Raw genomic sequence first — 27,857 nt, 5'->3', positions numbered from 1 at the left:
TGAAATCCATTCCGATTTCTTCCCACTTCCATTCTGGAATCTGAAGTGGCTGTAGCAAACCTGCTGGCCTTTGGTGTTCTGCCTTTACTCGTTGACAGACGTCACATAGTGCTACGAATTCAGCTATTTCCCTTCTCATGCTGACCCACCAGAACTTTTCTTTGAGGTCTTGGTACATTTTAGTACTACCGGGATGAATGGAATACTGAGTTTGATGAGCCTCGGTTAGTATCAGGTCTTTTAATTCCTTGTTTTCGGGTACACACAATCTTTCTCCCATCCAGATTGTTCCTTGTTCGTCCTCAACAAAACCTCGGGCTTTTCCAACCCTCATGTTCTTTTTGAGCTCTGCTATTTCAGGATCACTTGCTTGAGCTATGCGAACCTGCTCCACCAGTGTGGGCTGTGCCTCTAGGGCAGCCACGAATCCGTGCTCAACTATACCAAGGTTCAGATGTTCCAAATCGCGTTGAACCTCACAACATAGTTGCTCTACCCATGCAACATTGCAGTAGCTCTTCCTGCTCAAGGCATCTGCAACCACATTAGCCTTGCCGGGATGATAGTGTATTCCCATATCATAATCTTTGATTAGCTCCAACCATCTTCGCTGTCTGAGATTCAAATCAGGTTGAGTAAAGATGTACTTTAGACTTTTGTGATCTGTATATACCTCACAACGGTTACCGATGAGATAGTGCCGCCAAATCTTTAAAGCATGAACAACTGCGGCTAATTCCAGATCATGCGTCGGGTAGTTGCCTTCATGAGGACGCAACTGCCGTGAAGCATAAGAAACCACTTTGCCATCCTGCATCAACACACATCCTAGCCCCTGGCGAGATGCATCACAATAGACCTGGAAATCTTTCGTCTGATCAGGCAGGATTAAGACTGGTGCAGACACCAACCGTCATTTGAGTTCTTCAAAACTCCTATTGCATTCAGCAGACCAGATAAACTTTTCTTCCTTCTTCAATAGCTGTGTCATTGGCTTAGCAATTTTAGAGAAGTTCTCAATGAACCGGCGGTAATAGCCCGCAAGTCCTAAGAAACTCCGAACCTGAGTGACTGTCCTTGGTGGGGTCCATTTGGTAACTGACTCCACATTTGCTGGATCCACAGCTACTCCTTGAGCATTCACGATGTGACCGAGAAACTGAACTTCCTTAAGCCAGAAGTCGCACTTGCTGAACTTGGCATATAGCTGGTGCTCTTTTAACTTTTCAAGTACCAGCCGAAGATGCTGCTCATGTTCTTCCTCGGACTTGGAGTAGATAAGTATGTCATCGATGAAAACCACGACAAACTTGTCTAGAAATTCCATAAACACCTTGTTCATCAAATTCATGAAGAAGGCAGGTGCATTAGTGAGTCCGAAAGACATAACTGTGCATTCGAACAACCCGTACCGAGTGATGAATGCTGTCTTTGGAATATCCTCTTCGCGGATCCTCAACTGGTGATAGCCTGATCGCAGGTCTATCTTAGAGAACACAGTAGCTCCTTTCAATTGATCAAACAGGTCATCAATCCTTGGCAAAGGATACTTGTTCTTGATGGTGACCTCATTGAGTGCGCGGTAGTCAACGCACATCCTCTTGGTTTTGTCTTTCTTCTCCACAAAGATAACCGGAGCACCCCAAGGCGACGTGCTCGGGCGGATGTATCCCTTCTGTAACTGTTCATCGACTTGCTTCTTGACTTCCGCCAACTCGCTGGCTCCCATTCTGTAAGGCCTCTTGTGGATCGGTGCAGTTCCAGGTACCAAGTCAATCCGGAACTCGATATCCCTTTTTGGTGGCATTGTTGTCAGATCGTCCGGAAAAACCTCTGGATACTCTCTGACTATGGGAATATCCTCCAGCTTCTTAGTGGTTTTCTCCACTGCTACCTCTTGTTCTTCACCAGCAACCTGGTTTAAACTGATCCCTGGCTTCCGCGGCACTAGAGACTGGAAGGTTACCACCTCTCCTTTTGCATTGGTTAACTTGATGGTGCGGCTGGCGCAATCAATCACTCCTCTGTGCCTTGTTAACCAATCCATTCCAAGTATGACATCTAGGTCCTTGGATTCGAGAAGAATGAGGTTGGCTGGAAAAATCAACCCTTGAATTTCAACTGTCACAGATGGGCAGTAGTGAGTTGTGGTCATGCCACCTCCAGGAGTATGCACTCGCATTGGTATCTTAAGCTTCACTAAGGATAACCCATGTGCACCAGCAAAACGCTTGGAAATGAAGGAATGGGTTGCACCAGAATCAAACAATATTACTGCCGGTGTCGAGTTGACGGGGAATGTGCCCAATATAACCTCTGGTGCTGACTGCGCCTCCTCTGCAGACGCATGATTGACACGGGCCTGAACAAACTTGGGTCCAGCACGTCTTGGCTTCGGGCACTTTCCAACCGTGTGTCCGGGTTTGTTACAATTGAAGCAGAGTTCGGGCTTTTCTCCCAACCTCTTGGGCTGTTCTGGCAGAGCTGGCTGAGCTAGCTGATCTGACTGATCTGACTGAGCTGGAATCATTAATGGACTTGGAGTCGGGTTGAGGCTGCTGTGACTGCCACTGTTGTTGTTCTTGTTGAAATTACCCGGGTGGTAGGGACGGTGCTGCCGGATAATCATGGTGGAAGGTCCACCCTGATGTCCCATCGTGAAACGAGGCTTCTGACACTTCCCCTGGGGAGTCCTGAACTGGGCTGCCTTCCTCTTACGGTTCATTTTGTTACACTGCTCCTCTTGACGGATAGCCTTGTCCACAAGCTTCTCAAAGTCCTCATAATCTCTAGAGATCAACTGGTTGGTCAATTCATCATCAAGACCCGACAGAAACTTCTCCTGCCTCTCGGCATCGGTACGCACGTCCTCAGGGGCGTAGCGCGCGAGGCGGTTGAACTCATGCAAATACTCTATAACTGTTCTGGTTCCTTGTTGCAGGGAACGGAACTCTCTCTTCTTTTGTGCCACAATTCCCTCGGGAACCTGCGCTTTATTGAAACTATGACGAAACTCTGTCCAAGTAACCTCTGCCCCAGCTGGACGGGTCACCATGTAGTTGTCCCACCAAATAGAAGCGGGACCTTGTAGCTGGTGTGTAGCAAAAGCAACCTTCTCCTGCTCGTTGCATTGCAAAAGATTCAGCTTCTTCTCAATGGCATGAAGCCAGTCGTGGGCCTCGATTGGGTTGGTGGTGCTTGAGAAGGTGGGCGGCTTGACACGAAGAAATTCTAACAGTTTGGACTGAGGAGGTGGAGGACCAAACTGCAGGTTCTGCTGCTGCAGCTGTGCTTGCTGCTGCACCTGTTGCAACACCTGATGGTACTGTTGCTGCATCTGTTGCATCATCATTGTCATCATCTGAGTCTGATTGTCCAACACCTGAGCAATTGTTGGGTTCTCGGGCGGTGGGGACGGACTGTTGTCAGATGCACTGTTGGCACGTGCTCCATTGATCGGCTTTTCGCTGCCACTGGCGTTGTTCGAGTCGCGTGAACCATTCCTTGTCTCCATCTGAAGGGGATAGGTAGAAATATGAGAAAAGGAAGAAAAACAGAGGGCTCAGAAACTAATCTTTCTTATGAATTTAAGTGCAATTATCTTAATCTTGATTAAAACACTGAAAAAGAGGCACGCAACTCCTAATTGAGGCAGTCATACCACTGACACATGATATCGACCGCCGACTAACCCACAAGCAACAAACCTAAACACGAAAACTAGCAAGCAAACAGACTAAGAAGGCGATAAAGCTAAGGGCGGCGACTCTGAAGCTCGGGGCGGCGCTTGCAAACGAGGGATAGGACTGACATCTAAAGTAGACAAGGGATAGGAATCAATTCATGCTCAAATCCAACTTAAACAAAGCAACAAATGACTCAAATAAATAACCGAACATGATGATTTTTATGCATAGAACATTTTTCATGAACCCAAATAAAGACACTAATGCAACTAAACAATAAATTAATGCATAGACTAGTTGCATGGAAAATGATGCGCATAACATTGCCCCCATCGAATATAGACACGACCTAATGCATAACCCCCAATAAATTCCCGACTGACTGTCGAATAAACTCCAACTAAAATTTTTCTAAAGCCCTAGACTGAGCTAATTTTTTTTTTAAAAAAAAATCCGATCCGAATGAACGACCAAGATTTTTCCCGCAAACCAAAGAGGCAAAACTCCAAATTTTCCCAAAACAATTCCAGGTGCAAAAAGGCATATGCAGATGAAAAAGGGGTTCAGAGGGCTCTTAGGGTTTCCAGTTGGCTTGTCCTACGGTCAAGGTCGGCTCTGATACCAACTTGTCACGCCCAGAAATTCTCGAACCAGAATTTCTAAGCTGAATGTGCATTAAATCCCTGTCCAGGACCAGCCAGGGTACACAAACGACAATTGTTGACATACAGATCCACGTCTTACAAAAATAGAAAAGATTACAAATGCAGCGGAAAAGATAAAAGCGAGCTAAACCGGGAAGCTTGACTTCAGCAGCGGGCGACTCCACTCCACAGGCAATCCTTGACGGCAGCGACGAAACCAACTTTGACAAAACAGCTCCAACTAGGAAGATCTTCAGCTCTGGTGTGGGGGAAAAGAGAGCAAGACTGAGTACTACCCACTGTACTCAGCAAGTCATACCGGAAGAGGAGGTATGATGCAGGATATAACCAAAGGAGGCTAGAGGTTCTTTTGCATAAAGCTAGCATTTAAAAACAGTAGTTGAAGGCAGTAAAACAGTTGTAGTAATTAATCAATGTTAACCAAACACTGTCCAACGCTACCCCACGTTGCAACAGGCCCAACCAACCACCTGAACTACACCAGTTCATTAAGCTAAACTAGGGATGAGACTAATCACGGTGAATCTGGTTGATCGCCCATAACCGCGGGCACGGCTATTCGAATAGTTTTACTCTGGCCAGAGGTGTACAACTGTACCCACAAGACACGATTCCACACATGTCGCCATGCCCCGAAGTATCACCATGATACTGCAAAGGGGGAAATCGTGACAAGACCCTCCACATAACCCTCCCCTAACCATCCACACCACGCTAAGGTTTCACCCCCACCCCTCAAAAGGCAGTGGGCGGTCCCCTCTTGCGCCGCGGTGAATCCGGCAGCTGGACAACCGGACACCCCGGCCGACCCAACTCCATCACGCCCACCCTCGCCACCGGTGCCTAGGAAAGGGTCGAGCTATACTTCAGATCAAGCAGTTACCCACTCCCGCTTGTGGTAAGCACGGTAAGTCTCCTAGGGTTTCCCGTGAACCGGTCCTTAACTGCCATGGGTGCGACCAGCAAAACCATGCACCCACAGCCCACCATTCAGTGTATTTTAATTAACTAACACCATTGCGGTGGCACCAATCTAAAGCTATGCCAATAGACAAAGTCTATGTAATAAGGTGATCCCCATTTGTGTGCTAGTTGAACTAAGCATGGCTAAGCATTTCCTAAACCAACATCTAGTCATTTTGATACCCAAGTTATCAACGGCATATGGTAAACAATATGTGGCTGAGGAATAGGACCCATCCCACATTACATTGTAAAAGAATGCAACATTTAATAGAAATGCGGGATACTTGTAAATTGGGTACAATATGATCAAACGTATTGCATGACTTGCCTTGCTCTCGAACTGATGGGACCTCAGCAACGTCTTCGAGAAACTTCGGATCGACGAAACGGCCGAAACCTACGCGACAAACAAGGCACACAAGCAAAACATGCTATAAGACTACTGAAACAGGAAACAAAACCATTTTTAATGGATTCTTTGCATTTTTCTTGATTTACTGAGACTTGAATGGACTTAAACGGAGCTCGGATGAATTACTTATGAATTTTAGAAGATAAACTGTGTTTTTACTAATAAAGAAAAGTCCTTAATCAATTTATTGCGCAATAAGTCCCAGGGCTGACGTCAGCGAGGGGAGGGGGCGGCACCGACAGGCGGGGCCCACGGGTCAGCGGCTCAAAGCGGCCGGTCTACCGTGGACCAGGACCACGCGGGTGGTCCACCGCCGGTCCACGGGACCGATGGTCCGGATCGGCCGAGGGGCCGATCGGACGGCACGGCGGCGGCTAGGCACGGCTCGGCTCGGCTTCAAAACCGGCCGGCCGGCCATGGCAACCGGCGGCGACGCGCACGGTCGCCGGCGACGGCAATCGGCGGCGTGGGAAGCGACGGAGGACGGGGCGAAAAGCGGCGGCAGCGGCTGAAGGCGACGGCGCACGCGCGAAGGACGGCGGCGCACACGGGAGAGAGGGAAAAAAAAGGGAGCGGAGGGGAGCCTCACCGGCGAGCACGGCGACCAAAGCGGAGGATGAAAGGCGGCGGTGACCCGGCGATGCTGAGGTGCGGACGGGCGGCGGCGGCACGCTAGGAGAAAACAGAGAGGGGGTTAGGGGTAGGGAGAGCGACCACGGCGGCTAGAGCGGCCGACCGGAGTTAGGTGGAAATGGAGAGCTCACCGGCGTGCGAGAGAAACGGCGCTCCGGCGACGATTGGCGGCAACCGAATGGTGGCCGAGGTGCAAGCGGGCTCGGTGAGCGTGACGGTGGCGACTACGCGGCGCGGCGGTGGCTCTAGCGGCGGCGGCGCGCGGCCGGAGATGGGCGGCGGGCGGCGGAGCTCGGGTGCGCGGCGCGAGGGCGGTAGACGGCACGGGAGAGTGCGGTGAAAAGAGGAAAAAACGAGAGAAGGACGCGGGGAACGATTTATAGGCGGAGGGGGAGGCGGACGTGGCCGGGAACCCACCCTATTGCGCCGGCGACGTGGAAAGGTGGGGGGAGAGAGAGAGAGGGGTGGGATTCGAAATCGAATCCCGCCCTCTCGAGCGCGCGCACGGGCCGGGAGATGTGGGGAAGGTGGGCGGCGACGCGGGCGCGGAGTGGGGCGCGAAGAGGGGCGGAGAAGGCGGGCGGCGTGGGGAGGTGGGGCGCCGGCGGTTGGGGCTCGGCTCCAACCGGCTAGAGGAGGAAGACGACCGACAGGTGGGCCCCACCTGTCGGCGCCCGAAGGAGAGAGGGAGGGAGGGAGGACTTCGGGGAGGGGAGAAGGAACGGGCCGGCCCCAGGAAAGGGGCGCCGAGCGCGGGGAGAGAGATGGGCCGACGGCCCATCTAGAGAAAAAGGAAGGAAAAGAAAAGAAAAAGAGGGGAAGGATTTTCCTGGGATTAAAATTGCACTTTGGTGATTTTTAATTGGTTAAAATTATTTCCAAGGCTCTGAAAATTCCACTAAAAATCTTGTTAATGCATTGGAGCATGGGGAACTCAAGAAAAATTCCACCACGCCGAATTCAATTATTAATTGCATTTATTAATTAGGGAATTAGCTCTAGGTTAAATAAGATAATTTCTTCGGACGATTTATTTAGCCAATTTTTAAAGCAAGGAGAGGGGGAAACTTCAGGGTGTGACAAACTTCAGGGTGTGACAGTGTGACCGTCCTTTGTGCGATTGTGGGGATGGATGCATACTCAAGTCTTCCCTCATGATACAAACTCGGGGCAGGAGATTCTTCCAATGCGTGAACTTTGATCAGGTATGCTTCATCTATTCGAAGTTCAAATGGATAAAAAAACTAACTTCTTCGTACACAATTGTAACATCTTACGCAGACATATCGTCCAATGTGCAACTTCATCGAGTAGGTAGACATGGAGAACCCACAAAACGACGGAACCCGTGCTTACCCACGTAGTGAAACAAGATCGGACTACCTAAGGCGGAAGGATGAGCATGAACGTCGAATTGCTGCTGAGGCTTTAGAATGGCACGTAAATCCCCTTGGACTCCCCACGTGGCGTGAGCGTCCGAAGTGTCGTTGTGGTGACCGTTGTCAGGTCATAAGGTCCGTAAGGCACCGAACTCGAGGACAAAGGTGTTTCGTGTGTCCAAACATTGTCGACGATGATTTCGTGGTAATTACAACTATTCTTTTCATCACTCCTCAGTACTATCATTAACTTAACTATCCCAAAATGGATGTACATAGGAGGATGTAAGGAAATGTCAATTCGTACAATAGATTGACACAGTCAGAGTTACTTCAAGTGGCGGGCCGATAACGCAACCTGAACCGACCATACAGTTCATTCATGCTTGGATGGAGTACGAACGTCGGGTGGAAATTGCAAGCTTAGACTGGAGGAACAATCCATTAGGGTTACCTAAATGGTCCGAGCGTCCAAAGTGTGGGTGCAGAGATCGCTGGCAGGTGGCTACATCCTTTGCTGAACAAACATTTCGAAGGAGATATTTTGTCTGCCCCAATGTAGACAACGATTTCGTTGTATGTCTAACCATTTACAAAATCCGCTATGATTTGCACAAAATTACTACCCAAACTAAATAACATTACTATTTTTACAGGGCAATCCAATGATGGGTGGATTTACTCGATGGATCGACAATGTCACTCCATCATATCATGGCCAGAAGATAACAGAGTCAGAAACACAAGTAGAGTATCAACGATTGAAGGACCACGAGAATGCAATGCATTCTAACCGACCTAGAAGGGGCCGATAGGTTACTGCATGCTTGATTCGTCGGGATCGACAAATTTGTACCGTGTATCGATGGCACTTCTTATCTATCTTATCATTACAATGTTTAATTATGGTGGTGATTTTTTGTATGCGTAAGACTAAGGGCCTATTTGGATTGCTACCAAAAACATGCCCTACCAATATTTTGGTAATTTGAATAGTACTTGTGTTTGATTTCGATTGAAGCCTATTCATTGGTAATACGTAATCTAGATTTGAGATTATGTAGAACATTCTTCACTACAATTTTACATTTTGGCAGCAAACCAAATATGATCAAATGCAATTTTACCTTACCAAATATTTGGTAGTGCCAAAACTTGCTTATATTTTGGCACTAACAAAATATTTGTACGGTAACATTCCAAATAGGCCCTAAAAAATAATAAAATTGTATTTTACCAGTCTTGGAGATTTTAATCTTGTATAGTTTTCAATATAAAAAGATTTGATAACTATTGATATTTATAAAAAAATATAAAGCACAGTATAAAATCGCCCTCCCCCAGGGCGGCAAGGGGGCCGCCTGCAAAATTCCAGGCCCCCCGCCGCCCATTTGCAGGCGGCCCCCCGCACAGTACAAAATCGCCCTAGCGGAGGGCGGCAAGGGGGCCGCCTGCAAATTTCGTTGACGGCCGTCGCCCAAGAGCGAACGGCCGTCTGCCACGTCACTTTCGCTGCCCTCTGGGATGGCGATTTTTAAAAATCGCCCTCCCAGAGAGCGGTAGGCGACCACTTCTGTCAATTTTCAAAATGAAAAATTATTTTTGTAAAACTTTTAATAAAAAAAATTAAAAATAAAAAAATTTCCTTCCCCTCGGCCTTCCCTCGTCTAGGGCTTCTCGTCCTCCGACGACGACGACGCGAGCACGGCGATCGGTGGTCCGGCGCGGCAAGGTTCGACCACCGCCTCCTGCCCCCTACCTCCCTACCTTCTCCGTTCTGGTTTTGATTTTTCTGCTATCTCTCGTCTGCGCGCCCTGTGTGAATTGGCTAGATCTAGTGAAAATGGCTCGCTCGGTTGAATCGAGTTAGAACGGCCAGATTTGTTGGTGAGTATGCACTGCGGGTTGAAAATACTGGTAATTTTTCGTTAGAAATTTTGCCCAACCATCCCTTCCTTGGATCAACCTGCTACTCGAACCCAAACCCTTGAGGTACAGTTTGTTCTTTCATTTCGGACTTCTCCATCTACATTCACTAATTTGTTATGAGCTTTATGATCATTGCGGTAAATAGCAATAGGAAGATACATAACGTCACATGTTTTACGAGGGCAAGTAGTAGATTTAGCACTAATAATGTGAGCTTATGACTGGACATTCATCCGCATATTTCTGCGTCACAGATAACTGCCTGCACCGAATATTTCCACTTCAGCTCTCTTCCTTTTTTGATATTGATTGAGTTTCTCTGTTCTGGAGTTTATCTTGTTTATCTGTATAGTTGTGTTCATGTGAATCTGATGTTATAGGGTGAGGCAATGGTTTCTGCAATTAGTGGGGGACTTATTTTCTATTTAGCCTGCCATGTTATTCAATCTTTTGTTCAAATGAGAAACTTTCTGTAACACTTGGGAGTATTTATCAGTCTTGATGAATTTGTTCCATTTCATGGTTGTGCAGCAACAATGACGGCTGGATACATTGCCGGTTCCCTGGTTGGATCATTTGCCATTGCTTACCTGTGTGACACATTTGTTTCGGACAAGAAGGCATTTGGAGGTGACTGTCCTCTTACGGAAATGCCTGTGCTTAACCTCTTGTCTGTATCTAAAGCTGCATTATTTTTTTTGTAAACAGGTAGCATTCCAAAGACTGTTTCTGAGAAGGAGTGGTGGCTAGCCACCGACACCAAGTTCCAGGCCTGGCCTCGGACCGCTGGACCACCGGTCATCATGAATCCCATCAGCCGCCAGAACTTCATCGTCAAGTCCGCTGAATAGGCGAAACCGTGAGAGAAGCTGGTTCAGCGTCTTGTTTCCATCACGGAGCTGAAGGTTATTTTCTAGGTCTTAAAACTGTAATAAGACATTTTTGCAGTTTCAGTCATATCGGTGAGCAAATTTTGGGGCTTACAGCTTACTTAACATTTGATGAGTTCTGTTCGTTTGTGAAAATTACCTCCTAGGAGCAAAGAATTGTATTGTTCTCCTATTTTGCTGTGTTCTTTTGCCAATCTGCTGCTTAAGCTCATTTTGTGGCGTTTCCTTGCCTTCTGTTTCCGCACTTTGGACCAGTGTTTGTGCATGATTTATGCTTGAACCAGTATTGGTGAAACCGTGAAAGCGATTTTGTCAGACCCTGTAATAATGTCATATATCCTGTTGTGCAAGGGTCTCACAATGCTTCGATGCTCACTGAAGACTTTGATGAAAACCTCATTTTCACCCGTATGCTTGCATATGCATATGATCTGATCAGTTGGTTGCGAGAACTCTATGCCAAAAAAATGTTACTACAAAAATGTTCTGCGTCTGCTAGCTTCTCTGCCCGTTTCTACAACAAGCTGTGGCTCAGGAGGAAAGCAAACCAAAACAATTCAACAAGCTGTGCTCAGGAAAACACAAGGCTATGTTTTCGGCAGGACCAAACTTCATTTGATGGAGACTTATAATTCTCTATTATCACCAGAGAACTGTTGTACATGTTCAGTCCATATTCTACCAAAGTCTTCTCTCTCCATCATCCTGGCTTAGCATCAGAGATTTCATTTACAATTTGTTCTAAAAGCCAGCTCCCCGTGGAAGTATTTCCTTGTTTATCTCCTTTTCTCCAAAATTAACCAGTTTATTTTGCAGAAAGCAGGTAAACAACTAAACACCATCCTACAAATTTTGCCGCTAAGCGGGTAAAAGGAGACGACGGGTCAATGCTTTTATCATGAACCCTACCATCCATTTATCCACCCAAGAGCAAAGTTAGAATTGTTCTTACCGCCTACCAGATAAAATAGACACATGCGAAAAGAACTTGCAAACAATAATTGGATACATTATGTGAGTAAAATCCACACGACCAAGAATTTGTGTGAACATGTCAGGGTTTGGAATAAAATACAAAAGCATTTTTTTTCGCCGGGCAAAATACAAAAGCATTTGCCTTCAGCCTGTCAACAAGGAGTACGTAGTGTGGCAATATTCCACAAAAGTCAGTCTTCCTTGTGGTAACCTCAGAAGTCTCAACACAACATCTATTTGGAAGACGTCTGAAAAAAATATAAATTATTTGCTTGGATTTCAAATCAAAACAAGATCTTAATAGCCGAAAATTTTGGCTAAGCGAGGATTGTCATACCACGTGACCTCTAAGCTTTGCAACCAACATGAAAGACTAGTATGCATATTCTTCGGCAAAATTTGCCCTTATGCCCAGGAAGTTTGGACATTGTTTTTAAGGTGGTAAATTGCAAAATCATGGAGAGAGCCCAGCCAAAACTCGTTGACAGTTTCGCAAGCTGGTGGCATGAAGCAATGTCCTAGCATACCAAAAAGAGATGGACAAGAAGTTCAACAGCCCTGTTGATGTACACATGTTGGAATATTTGAATGGAGAGGAAATAAACGAGTCCTCCAAAATGAACACCAGAATTTGCGAGATGTCCACTTCAAGATCTAGGACATCAAGCAAAAAGAGAGATCCCCAGTTTCTTAGTTTCTTGGTTGCTGGCCTTAGGAGCTGCTGTGGGTTTGGTTTTGGCCTTTGTCCATTGAGTTTGTGATGGAGCTGCTGCTGGAGGAACATTCCTTAGTTTGTGATGGTGTGGATCTTTAGGACACTCATCAGCTTCTCAAGGTCCTCCTTTATTGTCTGAACTCTGCAAGGAGATGAAATGGCTGACATGATCACTTTTGCAACTACAGAGATGAGCATGTCCTCTTCGAATTTGCGAGACCAAACCAGGAAGAAATTAATCGAAACGAATTCCTGTAAACAAACATATCATTAAAGTAGTTGGAATATAGAAAGGAAGGAGCAGTGACTATGATGGAACCAACCGATGGAAGGCACTGAAACTACATATATTGTTGTACATTAAATTGGCCATACACAGGACATCAAAGTCAGAATTCAGAAACAGAAAGTAGCTTCTTTTGTGAACTATATTGTCAGACACATGACGCTAGTAGGGTAGCAATAGTAACTAACAGAATTTTACATACTCAAACTAGTAAAAACAGATACAATAGCGGTTCCCTAAGAAAGAAGACATCCATGAACCTGCAATAGCATGACATATGCTCCTTTCACCTAAACTGACTGAATAATCAGTAGTAGCTAGAATCTGTGAAAGGCATACCCAGCCTTCTAAACTATATTGTCGAAGCGTAGACAATGTAATTTCTTTCTAGAAATTTTTCCCCCAGATTAAGATTTGTGTCTGTCTATTCTCAGAGGTAGATCGTGTTCCTCTTACGAACCATGCGTCGCGGTTTTCGTTTCTCATACGTAACTATGTAGTTACAGTAGGGTGGAATGCGAGATCTCCAGACCAGCACATCAAACTTATCTTCAACAGGAATATCACCACCCAGTAGCATGTCTCGTGACGTCAGCTTTGGTAGCTCACCTTCTGCAGGGCCAGCCACCCTAAGATCATAAACCAGGCAACATTGAACTTGACCATCCACAACAGCTAGCCTGCTCATATCAACAGGGATATTTCTTTCGAAAAGATCCTCAGGGTGTAGACCAGAGGAAGTCAATTGCTTCCGTGCCAGCTCTCTTAAGAATAATAAGATTCTATTCCAGAATTGAGTGTTAGGATTAGCTCTTAATAGTTCACCATATAAAATTGCACCAAGAAACGATCCATTCATCTCAGTAGATAGCTGCATGGCCAGAGATGCTAGTTTTGGATGCTCATCAGGATCCAAACTTCCAAAAGCAAGTGCCTTGAAGTAGTACCAAAACTCTTCTTCAGATAGCCTCTTCACCCTGATGGGTTGGGTTGTCCCAAACTTAGCAATGTCCTCTGTTGTACCTATCACTACAACCTTAATTCCAATACCGGGAATATTCTGCAAATATGATTGGAATTTTGTCCAAGCTGCCTCATCCACATCCCAAATGAACTCAATAACAAACAAATATTTCCCTTCAGAAGCCTTGGAGTTAAGCGAGAGCTCTCCGGTCTTCAGATCGTCTTCTTTAAAGAAAAATATATGGGAGAAGCAGTCGCGCACCCTCTCATCCAGGCAAGCATGTTGCACAAGAGTTTTCTTTCCCATCCTTGGTGGGCCAAGAATAGGAAGAATGCTAACAGATGGATCATCAGGATCATTGCAAAGCAAGAAATTGATGACTTGCTCCTTCTCAATACGGCGACCGAACATACAGTTATCTATGTATAGATATGTACTGTAAGGCTGGCGTGGTAGACGAGGGTGGCTACCAAGGAGAATGACAAATTCCCTCATATCTGCAATCTTAGTTTCTAAACCATCAACAACATCTTTCAGGTTTGTTCTGCTCCTGCTACCAAAGGCTACTGGTGTGCGTTTGCTTATGGCATCAGCAAAACGAAAGCGCTTGGCAGAGTTACAGGCAGACAAGGCAAATGACTGAATCTCATGACTCACCTCATATTCGGGGGGTTGGAACTTGATTTTGTCGAGCATGTAGTATCCGAGGTAGAATCCCTCAACAAGTCCCTTTAGCTGCAGGATCATTCCTTGATTTGTGATATGGCGTCCCCCTGCTTCCTCAACAACAGAGTGCATCCTCAGCAAGATGCGTTCCAGCCTCCTACGATCATCCTCCTTATGTATATGGTTTCTGTAATTTTGTGTTACCGAAGAGATGAACCGGCTGATAAGATCAGTTGCCACAGCAGAAATCAGAATCTCCATGCTCACCAGAGCTCTGCTTGGAAGCAAATGGTCAAAATGGGAGTTTGCAAAGTGACCCAGGCTTCTAGAATCTAGAAGGTTACAAAGAAGTAGGCCAAGAGACCAAGACAAGTCAACAAGAAATTAAAGTCTATTATTATCACCAGAGAAGGGTTCTACATGTTCAGTCTATCTCCTACCAAAGTAGCTTCTCCCTCCATCATCCTCGTTTAGCATCAAAGCTTTCATTTACAATTTGTTCTAGTAGCCAGGGCCCCATGAAAGTATTTCTTTGTTTGTCCCCTTTTCTGCAAAATAAACCAATTCTGCAAAAGGAGACGACAGGTCAATGCTTTTATCATGAACCCCATCATCCATTTATCCACCCAGAACAAAGTTATTGTTCTTACCGGTTACCAGATAAAATAGAGTAATAGGCCCATGCGGAAAGAACTTGCAAACAATAATTGGATATATTATGTGAGGAAAATCCGCACGACCCAGAATTTGTGTGAACAAGGAGTATGTAGTGTGGCTTTGGAATAAAATACAAAACCATTTGCCTTCAGCCTGTCAACAAGGAGTACGGTGTGGCAATATTGCACAAAAGTCAGTCTTCCTTGTGGAATTCAAAGGTTACCTCAGAAATCTCAACACAACATCTATTTGGAAGACGTCTGAAAACAAATGTAAATTATTTGCTTGGAATTCAAATCAAAACAAAATCTTAAAAGCCGATAATCTTGGCTAAACAAGGATGGTCAAACCATGTGATCTCTAAGCTTTGCAACCAACATGGAAGGCTAACGTGCATTTTCTTATTCTTTGTCCTTATGCCAAGGAAGTTTGGACATTGTTCTAAGGTGGTAAATTGCAAAATCATGGAGAGAGCCCAGCCAAAACTTTTTGACAGTTTTGCGAGCTGGTGGCATGAAAGCAAAAAAGAGATGGGAGAGGAAGTTCAACAGCCCTGGTGGTGTACACATGTTGGAATATTTGAAAGGAGAGGAAATAAATGAGCCCTCCAAAATGAACACCGGATTTTGCGAGATGTCCACTTCAAGATCTAGGAGATCAAGCAAAAAAGAGAGATACCCAGTTTCTTAGTTTCTTAGTTGCTGGCCTTAGGGGCTGCTGTGGGTTTGGTTTTGGCCTTTGTCCATTGAGTTTATCAAACCTCAGCATGTAGTGTGCCTTGTAACCACATTTAGTCTTTGCTATCTTTCTTCTATAATGCATCACGGCAGAGCTCCTGCCCTTTTCTCTAAAGAAGAATTGATCTCACTGAGAACAAAGTCACTTGTGACAATGATTTTCAACTACAGCCTCTTCAACAGGCTGCAACTTTGATGTGTAAGAATAATACCCAGGGTACATACCTACCATAGGCCCCTTGAACTGGAAAAACATTCCTCAGTTTGTGATGGTGGTGGATCTTTAGGACACTCATCATCTTCTCAAGGTCCTCCTTATTGTCTGAATTCTGCAAGGAGATGAAATGGCTGACATGATCAATTTTGCAACTACAGAGATGAGCATGTCCTCTTCGAATTTGCGAGACCAAATCAGGAAGAAATTAATCTAACCGAATTCCTGTAAACAAACATATCATTAAAGTAGTTGGAATATAGAAAGGAAAGAGCAGTGACTATGATGGAACCAACCGATGGAAGGCACTGAAACTACATATATTGTTGTACATTAAATTGGTCATACACAGGACATCAAAGTCAGAATTCAGAAACAGAAAGTAGCTTCTTTTGTGAACTATTCTGTCACACACATGACGCTAGCAGGGTAGCAATAGTAACTAACTGAATTATACATACCCAAACTAGTAAGAACAGATACAATAGCAGTTCTCCAAGAATGAAGACATCCATGAAACTACAATAGTATGACATATGCTCCTTTCACCTAAACTGTCTGAATAATCAGTAGTAGCTAGAATCTGTGAAGGCATACCCAGCCTTCTAAACTATATTGTCAAAGCGTAGACAATGTATTCTTTCTAGAAAATTTTCCCCCAGATTAAGATTTGTGTCTGTGTATTCTCAGAGGTAGATCGTGTTCCTCTTACGAACCATGCGTCGCGGTTTTCGTTTCTCATACGTAACTATGTAGTTACAGTAGGGTGGAATGCGAGATCTCCAGACCAGCACATCAAACTTATCTTCGACAGGAATATCACAACCCAGTAGCATGTCTCGTGATGTCAGTTTTGGTAGCTCACCATCTGCAGGGCCAGCGACCCTAACATCATAAAGCAGGCAACCTTGAACTTGACCATCCACAACGGCTATCCTGCTCATATCGACAGGGATATTTCTTTCGAAAAGATCGTCAGGGTGTAGACCAGAGGAAGTCAAGTGCTTCCGTGCAAGCTCTCTTACGAATAATAAGATTCTCTTCCAGAATTGAGTGTTAGGATTAGCTCTTAATAGTTCACCATATATAGTTGCAGAAAGAAATGATCCATTCACCTCAGTAGCTAGCTGCATGACCAGAGATGCTAGTTTCGGATGTTCATCAGGATCCATACTTCCAAAAGCAAGTGCCTTGAAGTAGTACCAAAACTCTTCTTCGGATGGCCTCTTCACCCTGATGGGTTGGGTTGTCCCAAACTTAGCAATGTCCTCTGTTGTACCTATCACTACAACCTTAATTCCAATACCGGGCATATTCTGCAAATATGATTGGAATTTTGTCCAAGCTGCCTCATCCACATCCCAAATGAACTCAATAACAAACAAATATTTCCCTTGAGAAGCCTTGGAGTTAAGCGAGAGCTCTCCGGTCTTCAGATCGTCTTCTTTAAAGAAAAATATATGGGAGAAGCAGTTGCGCACCCTCTCATCCAGGCAAGCATGTTGCACAAGAGTTTTCTTTCCAATCCTTGGTGGGCCAATAATAGGAAGAATGCTAACATACGGATCATGAGGATCATTGCAAAGCAAGAAATTGATGACTTGCTCCTTCTCAATACGGCTGCCAAACATACAATTCTCTATGTATAGATATGTACTGTAAGGCTGACGTGGTAGACGAGGGTGGCTACCAAGGAGAATGACAAATTCCCTCATATCTGCAATCTTAGTTTCTAAACCATCAACAACATCTTTCAGGTTTGTTCTGCTCCTGCTACCAAAGGCTATTGGTGTGTGTTTTCTTATGGCATCAGCAAAACGAAAGCGCTTGCGAGAGTTACAGGCTGACAAGGCAAATGACTGAATCTCATGACTCACCTCATCTTCGATGCTTTCTTCTTCAGGGGGTTGGAACTTGATCTTGTCGAGCACGTAGTATCCGAGGTAGAATCCCTCAATAAATCCCTTTAGCTGCAGGAGCATTCCTTGATTTGTGATGTGGCGCCCCTCTGCTTCCTCAACAACACAGTGCATCCTCAGCAAGATGCGTTCCAGCCTCCTACGATCATCCTCCTTACGTATATGGTTTCTGTAATTTTGTGCTACCGAAGAGATGAACCGGCTGATAAGATCACCTGCCACAGCAGAAATCATAATCTCCATGCTAACCAGAGCTCTGTTGGAGGTCAAAATGGGAGTTTGCAAAGTGATCAGGCTTCTAGAGGTTACAAAGAAGTAGGCAAAGAGAACAATACAAGTCTACAAGAAATTAGTAACAAGTACTGGAAGCAGTTCACACGAGATGGCTCTTCCTGAGCCAGAATTTTCTCTTCAAAAAGTAAGACAATGCATTTTCAGGTTTACATTAGGCACTAACAGATATCATTGTACGTTGAATTGTTCGTATGAGGACACCACTGTCAGAACTCAGAAGCATAAAGTAGTTTCTTTTCAAATGGTTTTTTTCATGAATATAGTGCTAGTCAGAGCAGCAATAGTAACTGACTGTTTTTAACTATCCAAATTAATAAAAGCAGATACAACGGAACTTTTTTTTCAAAAATCAAACACTTATTAGATACAGACATAGAGGACAGACACATATACCAGTTTGACCTGAACTATCTGAATAGCTTGCAGTAGTGGTGAGAATTGGTGAATAGGTTATCTGAGAGAGAGAGAGAGAGAGAGAGAGAGAGAGAAAGAATTGGTGAAAGGCACATCCAGCCTTTTGCAGTATGAGGTCCGTCAATTGTCAAAGCTGTAATTCCTTCATTTACGAAAAGGTAAATTAGATATGATTTAACAGCTATGTTCCTTACTTTCCTGTGAAATAGACATGAATTTACATGCATTCAGGTGTAAAATAGTTTGTGCTCAACCTTCCAAGAGGAAGATATTTTTCAATGTGCTTACAAACAGTACCATTTGTAGTGAGGTTCAAAGTGCTTACACCTTGAGTAAATTCCTTAACTTTGTAACAGAGTAAATGGTAATAACTCCTTAAGTTGTTCAAGCCACCTTATCAAGAACGAAGGAATAATGGAATAATGCGTTTAAATCCTGATCCAGCCAAAGAAGATGAACAGAGCGAGATCCAAAGCTCCAGAGGTGTCGACTCACCTGGGGGCGCGGCGGCGATTGACCGGAGCGAACACTGAATCCGGCGGCCTCCGATGAGAATCCCAGGGAACGCCGAGAAATGCAGCCACCGTGCTCGCCTCCGTCAAACCACCTTCTTCCTCTCCGGCCATCCATCTCTCTCTACGTTCTCCACTGATTTTTTTTTTACGCCGGTTTCTTCTTGATCCAGCACTCTATTAAAATTCTGGGGCGACCAGTGGAGGAAACCTCGCCGCCGCCGCCGCCCGGCGACCGGCGGCGGCGGGATGAAGGGAAGCGAGGGCTAAACGTACAAAAAGCGCCATCTATAGTAGGATAATTTGTAGAAATGATAGGGACCTTTCCGCAAAGCTCCGGATCGGTGCCATAGCGAATTAACGATCGTAAAAGGGATCATTTTGTGTAATTCCATCAAGAGGGGTATATTTGTAAAACTACTGAGGTACCATTGGTAGACGGTAGTAAGAGCATCCCCGGTAGCTCATATAAATTTCATTCTCTATATTCACATTTAGATGGTCATCTAAAAAGATTCTCACTCCATATTTTTCTTCGCTCCAACAGATCATCCATATTACATCCTTCATATATATTTTAATGTATATTTCAACTACCATACATTTACATTTCCTCTCATCCTCTCTTCTATTCTATTCTACTGCTACTTCGATGGGGGAGGAAGAGGTTGGGCGACGGGAGCTCGTTGGGCGGAGGAACAGCGGGGAGTCGCCGGGCGGAGGAGGACCGGTGGCGCGGTGCTCACCGAGCGGAGGAGGCGCGGCACGGGCGGTCGGGGCGGAGGAGCCGCGGCATCGGCGGCGGGGTCGCGGGGGGAGGAGCCACGGCACCGGTGGCGGGGTCATGGGCGGGGAGCGGCGCGGGCGGTCGGTCGCTGAGCGGAGGAGCCACGGCATCGGCGGTGGGGTCGCGGTGCAGAGGAGCCGCGGCACCGTCGACAGGGTCGCGGGCGGTCGCGGCGTGGAGGAGTTGAGAAGCGGTGGGGACGGCCAGGCGGCGTTGGTCCTTCGAGCGGTGGGGGCGGCCGGGCGGCGTCGGTCCGAGGAGCGGCCGGGCGGAGAGGAGGCGCGGTCGGAGGAGCAGCGGGGCGACGCGGTCAGAGGAGCGGCGGCGCGGGTGGACACTCCGGTGCTCTCCCCCTCCAGATCCACCACCTCTCCGCCTCTACTCCGGTATGCACTTCCTCTTTACCTCTACTCTCCCGCGGTTTCTTGTCCAAATGGTGACGCGAGTTTGATTGGGAGGTGAGCAGTTGAGGATGGCGTGAGGAGAGAGAACCGCCATATTTGGCTTGGGAATGGCTCGGTTTGGAGGACCTCCAAAAATAGCGTGTGCAATGGAGGCTCTGCTGGAGCACTGTTTTTCTCCTCCATGCGCCAAACACTGGATAGATGACTAGATAGAGGAGCTGCTGGGGATGCTCTAATATGACCGGCTCATCGTTTGCCTTACATGAATTCAGCAACCGTCAAACTTTAAATTTTAAAACATATTTTTTTCTAACGCAGTTTTTTTTCACCATTGGTTTTAAGTTACTAAGTACACATATATAAATGTTTTACTCCTAATACCGAGCTAGCTAATCGATGGAATCCTTATAGATATGTCAAAAAAAAATCTATTTACATAGGTCATATCATTGGATTCAAATGGACTGGACTCTTTTAGACAATTAGTTATAGACCTACGCATTGTAACGTCTTTTTATTCAGTTTAGTGGAAAGGTTTGGATCGAGTGGGATGTTTGTTTTTTATAAGATGGTTAGTTTTTCAGGTGAAATTTTTTTATGGGAGGAAGAGATTTTCAAGTGGAAGTGGAGGACAGATGGGACCAAAGGACAACATCTCCCTTTATTAAGAGCGAGATCAATAGTACAGCCTACTGACAGTGATAAATATCATCTACATCAGCTATAGTAGACGTAGCAGCTAGTTTTTACAATAATTGATTCTAACATGTTTCCCAACTCTGAAAGTTCATTAATTTATTTTCATTAATTTATTGCTTTTGGCTAACTGCCTCTTTTCTCTCTTTGCCATGTTTCTCTCCAAGACTCCCATCTACTGCAAACAGACCAATAAAATCTTCTTTGTACCCAATTTTGCCTTGGGGACATCAAGGCTGACCAACAACGCTGTGCTCATAGGCCCCATCGTTCTCCACTTTATTAAGAGCGAGATCAATAGTTAATGCCAAAATTTAAATTTTAAAAGTTAATTTTGAAGTTTTTTCATCAAAGTTTATATTTCAAGATTGGTGTTTAAGTCGCTAAAAACATATATATAAAAGTTTTACCTACAAATTATTATTATTTTGCTAATACGCCATATGGCATATTATCTGTATTTGGCCAAACGATGGGGGCAAGCGAGCAGCTCGACGATTAATCTACCACCGACTTTTCTCTCTCTTCATGTTCTCTCTCTTCCAACCCTGCTTTAATCTGGTATGGATTTTGGTGCAGCCTACTGACTAGACTTATTATAGTAGCTCTAAGTAGTGGAGACATAGGTATCCTCCATATCTCCGCTACACATCACCACCACTGGCCACCATGGCCACCGCTGACTTACCTATATTTGGTGTCAACAATGTAAACATATATTATGTTTTTAGCATGGATGATAATAAACGTGCCATAAGGCTAAAGTGGCAACTTTGATATGAAATTAAGTTAGTTCACAATATTATTTCAATATACACATTGTTTACAGTTTATTTACACGTGTAATTGTGCTTTGTGTTCTCTGTGCGATAAATTAATGATTTGATCACGGTACATATCCTTCCTATGATTATTATCATTTGGATAATACATGTAGTGTGTTCATGATTCATGAACAGATTTGTGCAATAGAATGACAAACTTTGTTCACATCATAAATTTTTAATCACTTATTTGAGAGAATTTCATGTGCCTATGAGAATTCACTCGATTCCTTATGTGCCCCTGAATTTTGCCTCATCCTCTTTGCATGTCCCGAGTTTTCATTTTGATCTCCTCTATACTTGTTTTGTTAGTTGACCATTATATATTTTTCAAATTGATTATACTGCCCCCTCTCATACTTAGTATGTGCTAAAAATATTAGAAAAATATTTATTTATAAAAAGCAATGGGAATATAATTATTTGATCACAATTTTTTAGATAATTAAGATTTCTAAATAGATTTCAAATTAACTTTATGAAATATGTATAGATTTTCACCAAAATTTAAACCCAAAAGATAAATAATTTTGGTTCTTAATTTTTGACTTAAACTCTTATATGGATTTAATAAAAAAATTCAAAAACTTAAATTTTGTTTTTCAAATTTTACATCAAATAATTATGTCCCATTGATTTTGTTGTAACTTACAGTACAATTTTTCACACTGTGATTTATGAAGTAGGTAGCATGTAAGTATGAGAAAGGGGCAATATAGTTATTTTTGAAAAAAAAAAAGTCCAATAGTCAACTAATGGAACGAAGGTAGAGGAGATCAAGATGAAAACTCGAGGACACGTAGGGGATAAGGCAGAACTTACGGATATGTAGGGAATTTTCTCTTTACTGGCCAAAAGGGCCTTCCCGTAATCTCATATATCTCTTTACTTGATTAGGCCAAAAGGGCCTTCCCATAATCTCATATATGAGTGCATGCATTTTGTTCTACATGTTTGGTTCATCTTCTACCAAAGTTTTCTTCCATCAATCCATCATCATCTTCCACCAAAGTCTCCTCCCTCCATCATCTCCCACTAAAGACTTATTGTTAGACATCCTACCAGCATGCATGTGAGAAGTTTTCATTTTTACGACTTTGTCTAGTAGAATGAAAGTGTTTCTTTGTCTAACTATCTCCTTATCTGCAAATAGAACAATAAATGAGTCAGCAACATATTTTGTAAACCAGCCCAGTCATTCCTGGTTATGTACATTGACCACAGCATGATTGTCAAACAAGGCATCTGGCATGATATATGGAGAATCCAGCCAGACATTAAAAAAGTTGAGTCACTGTGAGTTGGGGTGGAAGAGAAATTACAAGCCACACTAACCACCCTACATGCAAATTTTGCCAGAGAACAGGAGATGAAATGGCTGACATGATCACTTTTGCAACTACAGAGATGAGCATGTCCTCTTCGAATTTGCGAGACCAAACCAGGAAGAAATCAATCTAAAGGAATGTCTGTAAACAAACATATAATTAAAGTAGTTGGAATATACAAAGGAAGGAGCAGTGACTATGATGGAACCAACCGATGGAAGGCACTGAAACTACAGATATTGTTGTACATTAAATTGGTCATACACAGGACATCATGGTCAGAATTCAGGAACAGAAAGTTAGCTTCTTTTGTGAACTATATTCTGTCACACACATGACGCTAGTAGGGTAGCAATAGTAACTAACAGAATTTTACATACCCAAACTAGTAAAAACAGATACAATAGCAGTTCTCTAAGAAAGAAGGCATCCGAACCTACAATAGCATCACATATACTCCTTTCACCTAAACTGACTAAATAATCAGTAGTAGCTAGAATCTGTGAAAGGCATACCCAGCCTTCTAAACTATATTGTCGAAGCGTAGACAATGTAATTTCTTTCTAGAAATTTTTCCCCCAGATTAAGATTTGTGTCTGTCTATTCTCAGAGGTAGATCGTGTTCCTCTTACCAACCATGCGTCGCGGTTTTTGTTTCTCATACGTAACTATGTAGTTACAGTAGGGTGGAATGCGAGATCTCCAGACCAGCACATCAAACTTATCTTCAACAGGAATATCACCACCCAGTAGTATGTCTCGTGACGTCAGCTTTGGTAGCTCACCTTCTGCAGGGCCAGCCACCCTAACATCATAAACCATGAAATCTTGAACTTGACCATCCACAACGGCTATCCTGCTCAAATCAACAGGGATATTTCTTTCGAAAAGATCCTCAGGGTGTAGACCAGAGGAAGTCAAGTGCTTTCGTGCCAGCTCTCTTAAGAATAATAAGATTCTCTTCCAGAATTGAGTGTTAGGATTAGCTCTTAATAGTTCACCAAACATAGTTGCACCAAGAAATGATCCATTCATCTCAGTAGATAGCTGCATGGCCAGAGATGCTAGTTTTGGATGCTCATCAGGATCCATACTTCCAAAAGCAAGTGCCTTGAAGTAGTACCAGTACTCTTCTTCAGATAGCCTCTTCACCCTGATGGGTTGGCTAGTACCAAACTTAGCAATGTCCTCTGTTCTACCTATCACTACAACCTTAATTCCAGTAGCGGGCATATTCTGCAAATATGATTGGAATTTTGTCCAAGCTGCCTCATCCACATCCCAAATGAACTCAATAACAAATAAATATTTCCCTTGAGAAGCCTTGGAGTTAAGCGAGAGCTCTCCGGTCTTCAGATCGTCTTCTTTAAAGAAAAATATATGGGAGAAGCAATCGCGCACCCTCTCATCCAGGCAAGCATGTTGCACAAGAGTTTTTTTCCCAATCCTTTGAGGGCCAATAATAGGAAGAATGCTAACATATGGATCATGAGGATCATTGCAAAGCAAGAAATTGATGACTTGCTCCTTCTCAATACGGCGACCGAACATACAGTTATCTATGTATAGATATGTACTGTAAGGCTGGCGTGGTAGACGAGGGTGGCTACCAAGGAGAATGACAAATTCCCTCATATCTGCAATCTTAGTTTCTAAACCATCAACAACATCTTTCAGGTTTGTTCTGCTCCTGCTACCAAAGGCTACTGGTGTGCGTTTGCTTATGGCATCAGCAAAACGAAAGCGCTTGGCAGAGTTACAGGCAGACAAGGCAAATGACTGAATCTCATGACTCACCTCATATTCGGGGGGTTGGAACTTGATTTTGTCGAGCATGTAGTATCCGAGGTAGAATCCCTCAACAAGTCCCTTTAGCTGCAGGATCATTCCTTGATTTGTGATATGGCGTCCCCCTGCTTCCTCAACAACAGAGTGCATCCTCAGCAAGATGCGTTCCAGCCTCCTACGATCATCCTCCTTATGTATATGGTTTCTGTAATTTTGTGTTACCGAAGAGATGAACCGGCTGATAAGATCAGTTGCCACAGCAGAAATCAGAATCTCCATGCTCACCAGAGCTCTGCTTGGAAGCAAATGGTCAAAATGGGAGTTTGCAAAGTGACCCAGGCTTCTAGAATCTAGAAGGTTACAAAGAAGTAGGCAAAGAGACCAAGACAAGTCTACAAGAAAATAGTAACAGGTACTGGAAGCATTTAACACGAGATGGCTCTTCCTGAGCCAGAATTTTCTCTTCCAAAAGTAAGACAAAGAAAGAACTCGGAACTATAAAGTATTTAGTTTCTTTTCAAAAGGTTCCTTTCATGAATATGGTACTAGACAGAGCAGCAATAGTAACTGTCTAACTGACTGCTTTCAAATATTCAAATTAACAAGAGCAGATACAAAAGAATATGTTTTCAAAAGAAACACTTATTCTATATAGAGATGGTGTAGAGACATATACCAGTTTGACATGAATATAACATGAAAAAAAGTCAAAATGACTTATAATATGAAATGGAGGTAGTAGCTTGCAGTAGTTGTGAGAATTGGACAATTGGTGAATAGATCACAGCCTTTTGATGTATGAGGTCAATTGTCAAAGCTGTAATTCCTTCCTTTACGAAGAGGTAATTAGATATGATTTAACAGCTATGTTCCTTTCTTTCCTTTGAAATAGACATGAATTTACATGCATTCAGGTGTAAAATAGTTTGTGCTCAGCCTTCCAAGAGGAAGATATTTTCAATGTGCTTACAAACAGTACCATTTGTAGTGAGGTTGACAGTGTTTACACCCCAGGTAAATTCCTTGTAACATAGTAAGTGGCAACTCACTAAGTTGTTCTCGCCGCCTTATCAAGAGCGAAGGACTAATGGAATGATGGGTTTAAATCATTTAATTAAGCAAAAGTGGCTACTATACCATACTACTATCCAGCCGAAGAAGATGAACATTGCCAATAGAAAAAAAAACTGACAAATCCTGACTCAATTGTATACTTTCTAGAGGGATTAGTTCAAGCAGATTAAACCATAATGACCAGCATGATCGTAGCCAAAGAAGATGAACATTGCCAATCAGATTAGTTGTAGATCTCGCACGAAACTGTACACAAGCTATCTATCGATACTATCACCAGATTAGTTGCAAAATCCCGATGCATGCACACAGCCAGATCCAAAGCTCTAAAGGTGTCGACTCACCGGGGCGCGCGGCGGCGAGTGACCGGAGCAAACCTCGAATCCGGTGGCCTCCGACGAGAATCCCAGGCCACGCACACCTCCGTCAAACCACCTTCCTCTCTATGTTTTCCTCTGATATTTTTTTACGCCGATTTCCTCTTGTTCCAGCGCTCTATTGAAATTCTGGGGCGGCCAATGGCGAAAACCTCACCTCCGCCTCCGCCTCCGCCGCCGCCGCCGCCCGCGCTGCATCCCGGCGACCGACCGGAGGCGGCGGCGGCGGGATGATTTGCAAAAACGGTAGGGACCTTTCCGCAAAACTCCGTTTCGCTGCCATTGTGATTGTAGAAAGGGGTCATTTTGTGTAATTCCATCCATTCCATAGGGGTATATTTATAAAAATACTGATAGCTACCAGTAGCGAACTAGCGATCACACATTGGGTTCAAATGGGCTGAGCTCCTTCAGACGATATGGGCCGTCCGCCGTCGTTTTCTTCTGTTTGCACCATATCGCCGACACCGGTTGCCGTCTACTTCCTCCATCCCATAAAAAACTAACTTAATATAAGGGATTTTGAGTTTTTCTTACAATTTTTGATCACTCGTCTTATTTAAACTTTTTTAAAATTATTATTTATTTTATTTGTGACTTACTTTATTATCTACAGTATTTTAACCACAACTTTTTGTTTTTTATATTTGCAAAAAAAATTTAAATAAGACGAGTGGTCAAACGTTGCAATCAAAAACTCAAAATCCCTTATATTGTGGAACGGAGGGAGTATGACACATCCTATTACTACGAATTTATGACACTAAAGACATTTTTGTTAGATATTCTACAGCATGTGAATTGTTGATCTCCAATTATCCATCATCTTCACTTACCATCAAAGAAATCGTTTTTACGACTTGGTCTAGTAGAATGAAAGTGTTTCTGACTATCTCCTTATCTGCAAATGGAATAATAAATGAGTAATCAACATATTTTATAAAGAATAAATTACACCCACGATACAGGAACTTTGATAGGTGGGTGTGATCTAGTGTAAGAACTTGAAAAATAAGTAGACTGGTACATGAATTTGGCAATCATGGAATTTTAGTTTAAAAACACTGATACATACCTTTGATTAATCCTAATATTTTAAGGTTAACTGCTAAATCGTTGGCTCATGGATTCAATTTTGTGTTTTGCCATTTTCGTCACCCGAGACAATGAATATATTGATTAGTCGAATCGCTCGAAAATTATATTAATTAGTTTGCATGCAGTTACTTTTGATATCATATATTTTTTAGTTTCAAATCAATAGATTATTTTATTATTATAACTAAGCAATTCAAAGCAATACATAATACATGTAGATTCTTGTGGAGATAGCTTGAGTGGCTGGTTTTTTATATAGCATAAAAAGTATGGTATGGAATATTGATATTTTAACCAAAATACACGCACTAGCCAAGTTATTGCACCTATATGCTTATTTTTTAAGTTCTTGCATTAGACTATACTCTGCTACCAAGTTTATGTACTGTAGACACAGTTTACTCTTTTATAAACCAGTCTAGTCATCCATTGGGTTTACTAATCAACTTGTTTATGATGAATTATTCCTGGCTTTGTACATTGAATACAGCGTGATTGTCAAACAAGACATCTGGCATGATATGGTGAATCCTGCGAGACAATAAAAAAAAGTTGATCAGTGTGGAAG

The 27,857-nt window shown here is 43.6% G+C and overlaps 4 protein-coding genes across 9 annotated transcripts; 1 reads left to right on the top strand and 3 right to left on the bottom strand.

Moving 5' to 3' along the window:
* Positions 1–9,410: 9,410 nt before the first annotated feature.
* LOC112936887 (uncharacterized) lies at positions 9,411–10,875 on the top strand. Its single transcript, XM_026021267.2, has 3 exons — positions 9,411–9,473; positions 10,202–10,300; positions 10,379–10,875. Exons 2-3 carry the CDS (start codon positions 10,207–10,209, stop codon positions 10,519–10,521), a joined length of 237 nt encoding a protein of 78 aa, XP_025877052.1. The 5' UTR covers positions 9,411–9,473; positions 10,202–10,206; the 3' UTR covers positions 10,522–10,875.
* Positions 10,876–12,559: 1,684 nt separating this feature from the next.
* LOC107277949 (disease resistance protein RGA2) lies at positions 12,560–14,427 on the bottom strand. The gene has a single exon (XM_026021266.2). The coding sequence runs from the start codon at positions 14,425–14,427 to the stop codon at positions 12,967–12,969; it is 1,461 nt and encodes a 486-aa protein (XP_025877051.1). The 3' UTR covers positions 12,560–12,966.
* On the bottom strand, positions 12,560–19,189 carry LOC4349853 (putative disease resistance protein RGA3). Of its 5 annotated transcripts, none has more exons than XM_066305149.1 (5): positions 18,897–19,189; positions 17,652–17,949; positions 15,786–15,889; positions 14,817–14,976; positions 12,560–14,732 (listed from the first exon to the last, which is right to left on the bottom strand). In XM_066305149.1, exons 1-4 carry the CDS (start codon positions 19,025–19,027, stop codon positions 14,883–14,885), a joined length of 627 nt encoding a protein of 208 aa, XP_066161246.1. In that variant the 5' UTR covers positions 19,028–19,189; the 3' UTR covers positions 12,560–14,732; positions 14,817–14,882. The 5 variants fall into 5 exon arrangements, with proteins under 5 accessions (XP_066161246.1, XP_015617165.2, XP_015617166.1 ...); XM_015761680.3 differs by having other exon boundaries at positions 14,540–14,732; positions 15,790–15,889; XM_015761679.3 differs by lacking the exon at positions 14,817–14,976.
* Positions 19,190–23,151: 3,962 nt separating this feature from the next.
* LOC4349852 (putative disease resistance protein RGA3) lies at positions 23,152–26,503 on the bottom strand. Of its 2 annotated transcripts, none has more exons than XM_015761684.3 (2): positions 26,159–26,503; positions 23,152–25,032 (listed from the first exon to the last, which is right to left on the bottom strand). In XM_015761684.3, exon 2 carries the CDS (start codon positions 25,017–25,019, stop codon positions 23,559–23,561), a length of 1,461 nt encoding a protein of 486 aa, XP_015617170.1. In that variant the 5' UTR covers positions 25,020–25,032; positions 26,159–26,503; the 3' UTR covers positions 23,152–23,558. The 2 variants fall into 2 exon arrangements, with proteins under 2 accessions (XP_015617170.1, XP_066161245.1); XM_066305148.1 differs by having other exon boundaries at positions 23,152–24,978.
* Positions 26,504–27,857: the final 1,354 nt, after the last annotated feature.

Source organism: Oryza sativa, chromosome 11 (assembly GCF_034140825.1).
Source record: "Oryza sativa Japonica Group chromosome 11, ASM3414082v1".
NCBI classification, from domain to species: Eukaryota; Viridiplantae; Streptophyta; class Magnoliopsida; order Poales; family Poaceae; genus Oryza; species Oryza sativa.
Note: the sequence above shows the minus strand (reverse complement) of the source record. Positions and strands in the feature narration are given on the sequence as shown.

Bases quoted from the DNA above. Each gene is read 5' to 3' on its own strand.
- LOC112936887 (XM_026021267.2), top strand. From the start codon at position 10,207: ATGACGGCTGGATACATTGCCGGTTCCCTGGTTGGATCATTTGCCATT. The intron at 10,301-10,378 runs GTGACTGTCCTC...TTTTGTAAACAG, and splicing joins GGACAAGAAGGCATTTGGAG to GTAGCATTCCAAAGACTGTT.
- LOC107277949 (XM_026021266.2), bottom strand. From the start codon at position 14,427: ATGGAGATTCTGATTTCTGCTGTGGCAACTGATCTTATCAGCCGGTTC.
- LOC4349853 (XM_015761677.3), bottom strand. From the start codon at position 19,027: ATGGCCGGAGAGGAAGAAGGTGGTTTGACGGAGGCGAGCACGGTGGCT. The intron at 17,950-18,896 runs GTGAGTCGACAC...GACCTCCAACAG, and splicing joins AATCGCCGCCGCGCCCCCAG to AGCTCTGGTTAGCATGGAGA.
- LOC4349852 (XM_015761684.3), bottom strand. From the start codon at position 25,019: ATGGAGATTCTGATTTCTGCTGTGGCAACTGATCTTATCAGCCGGTTC.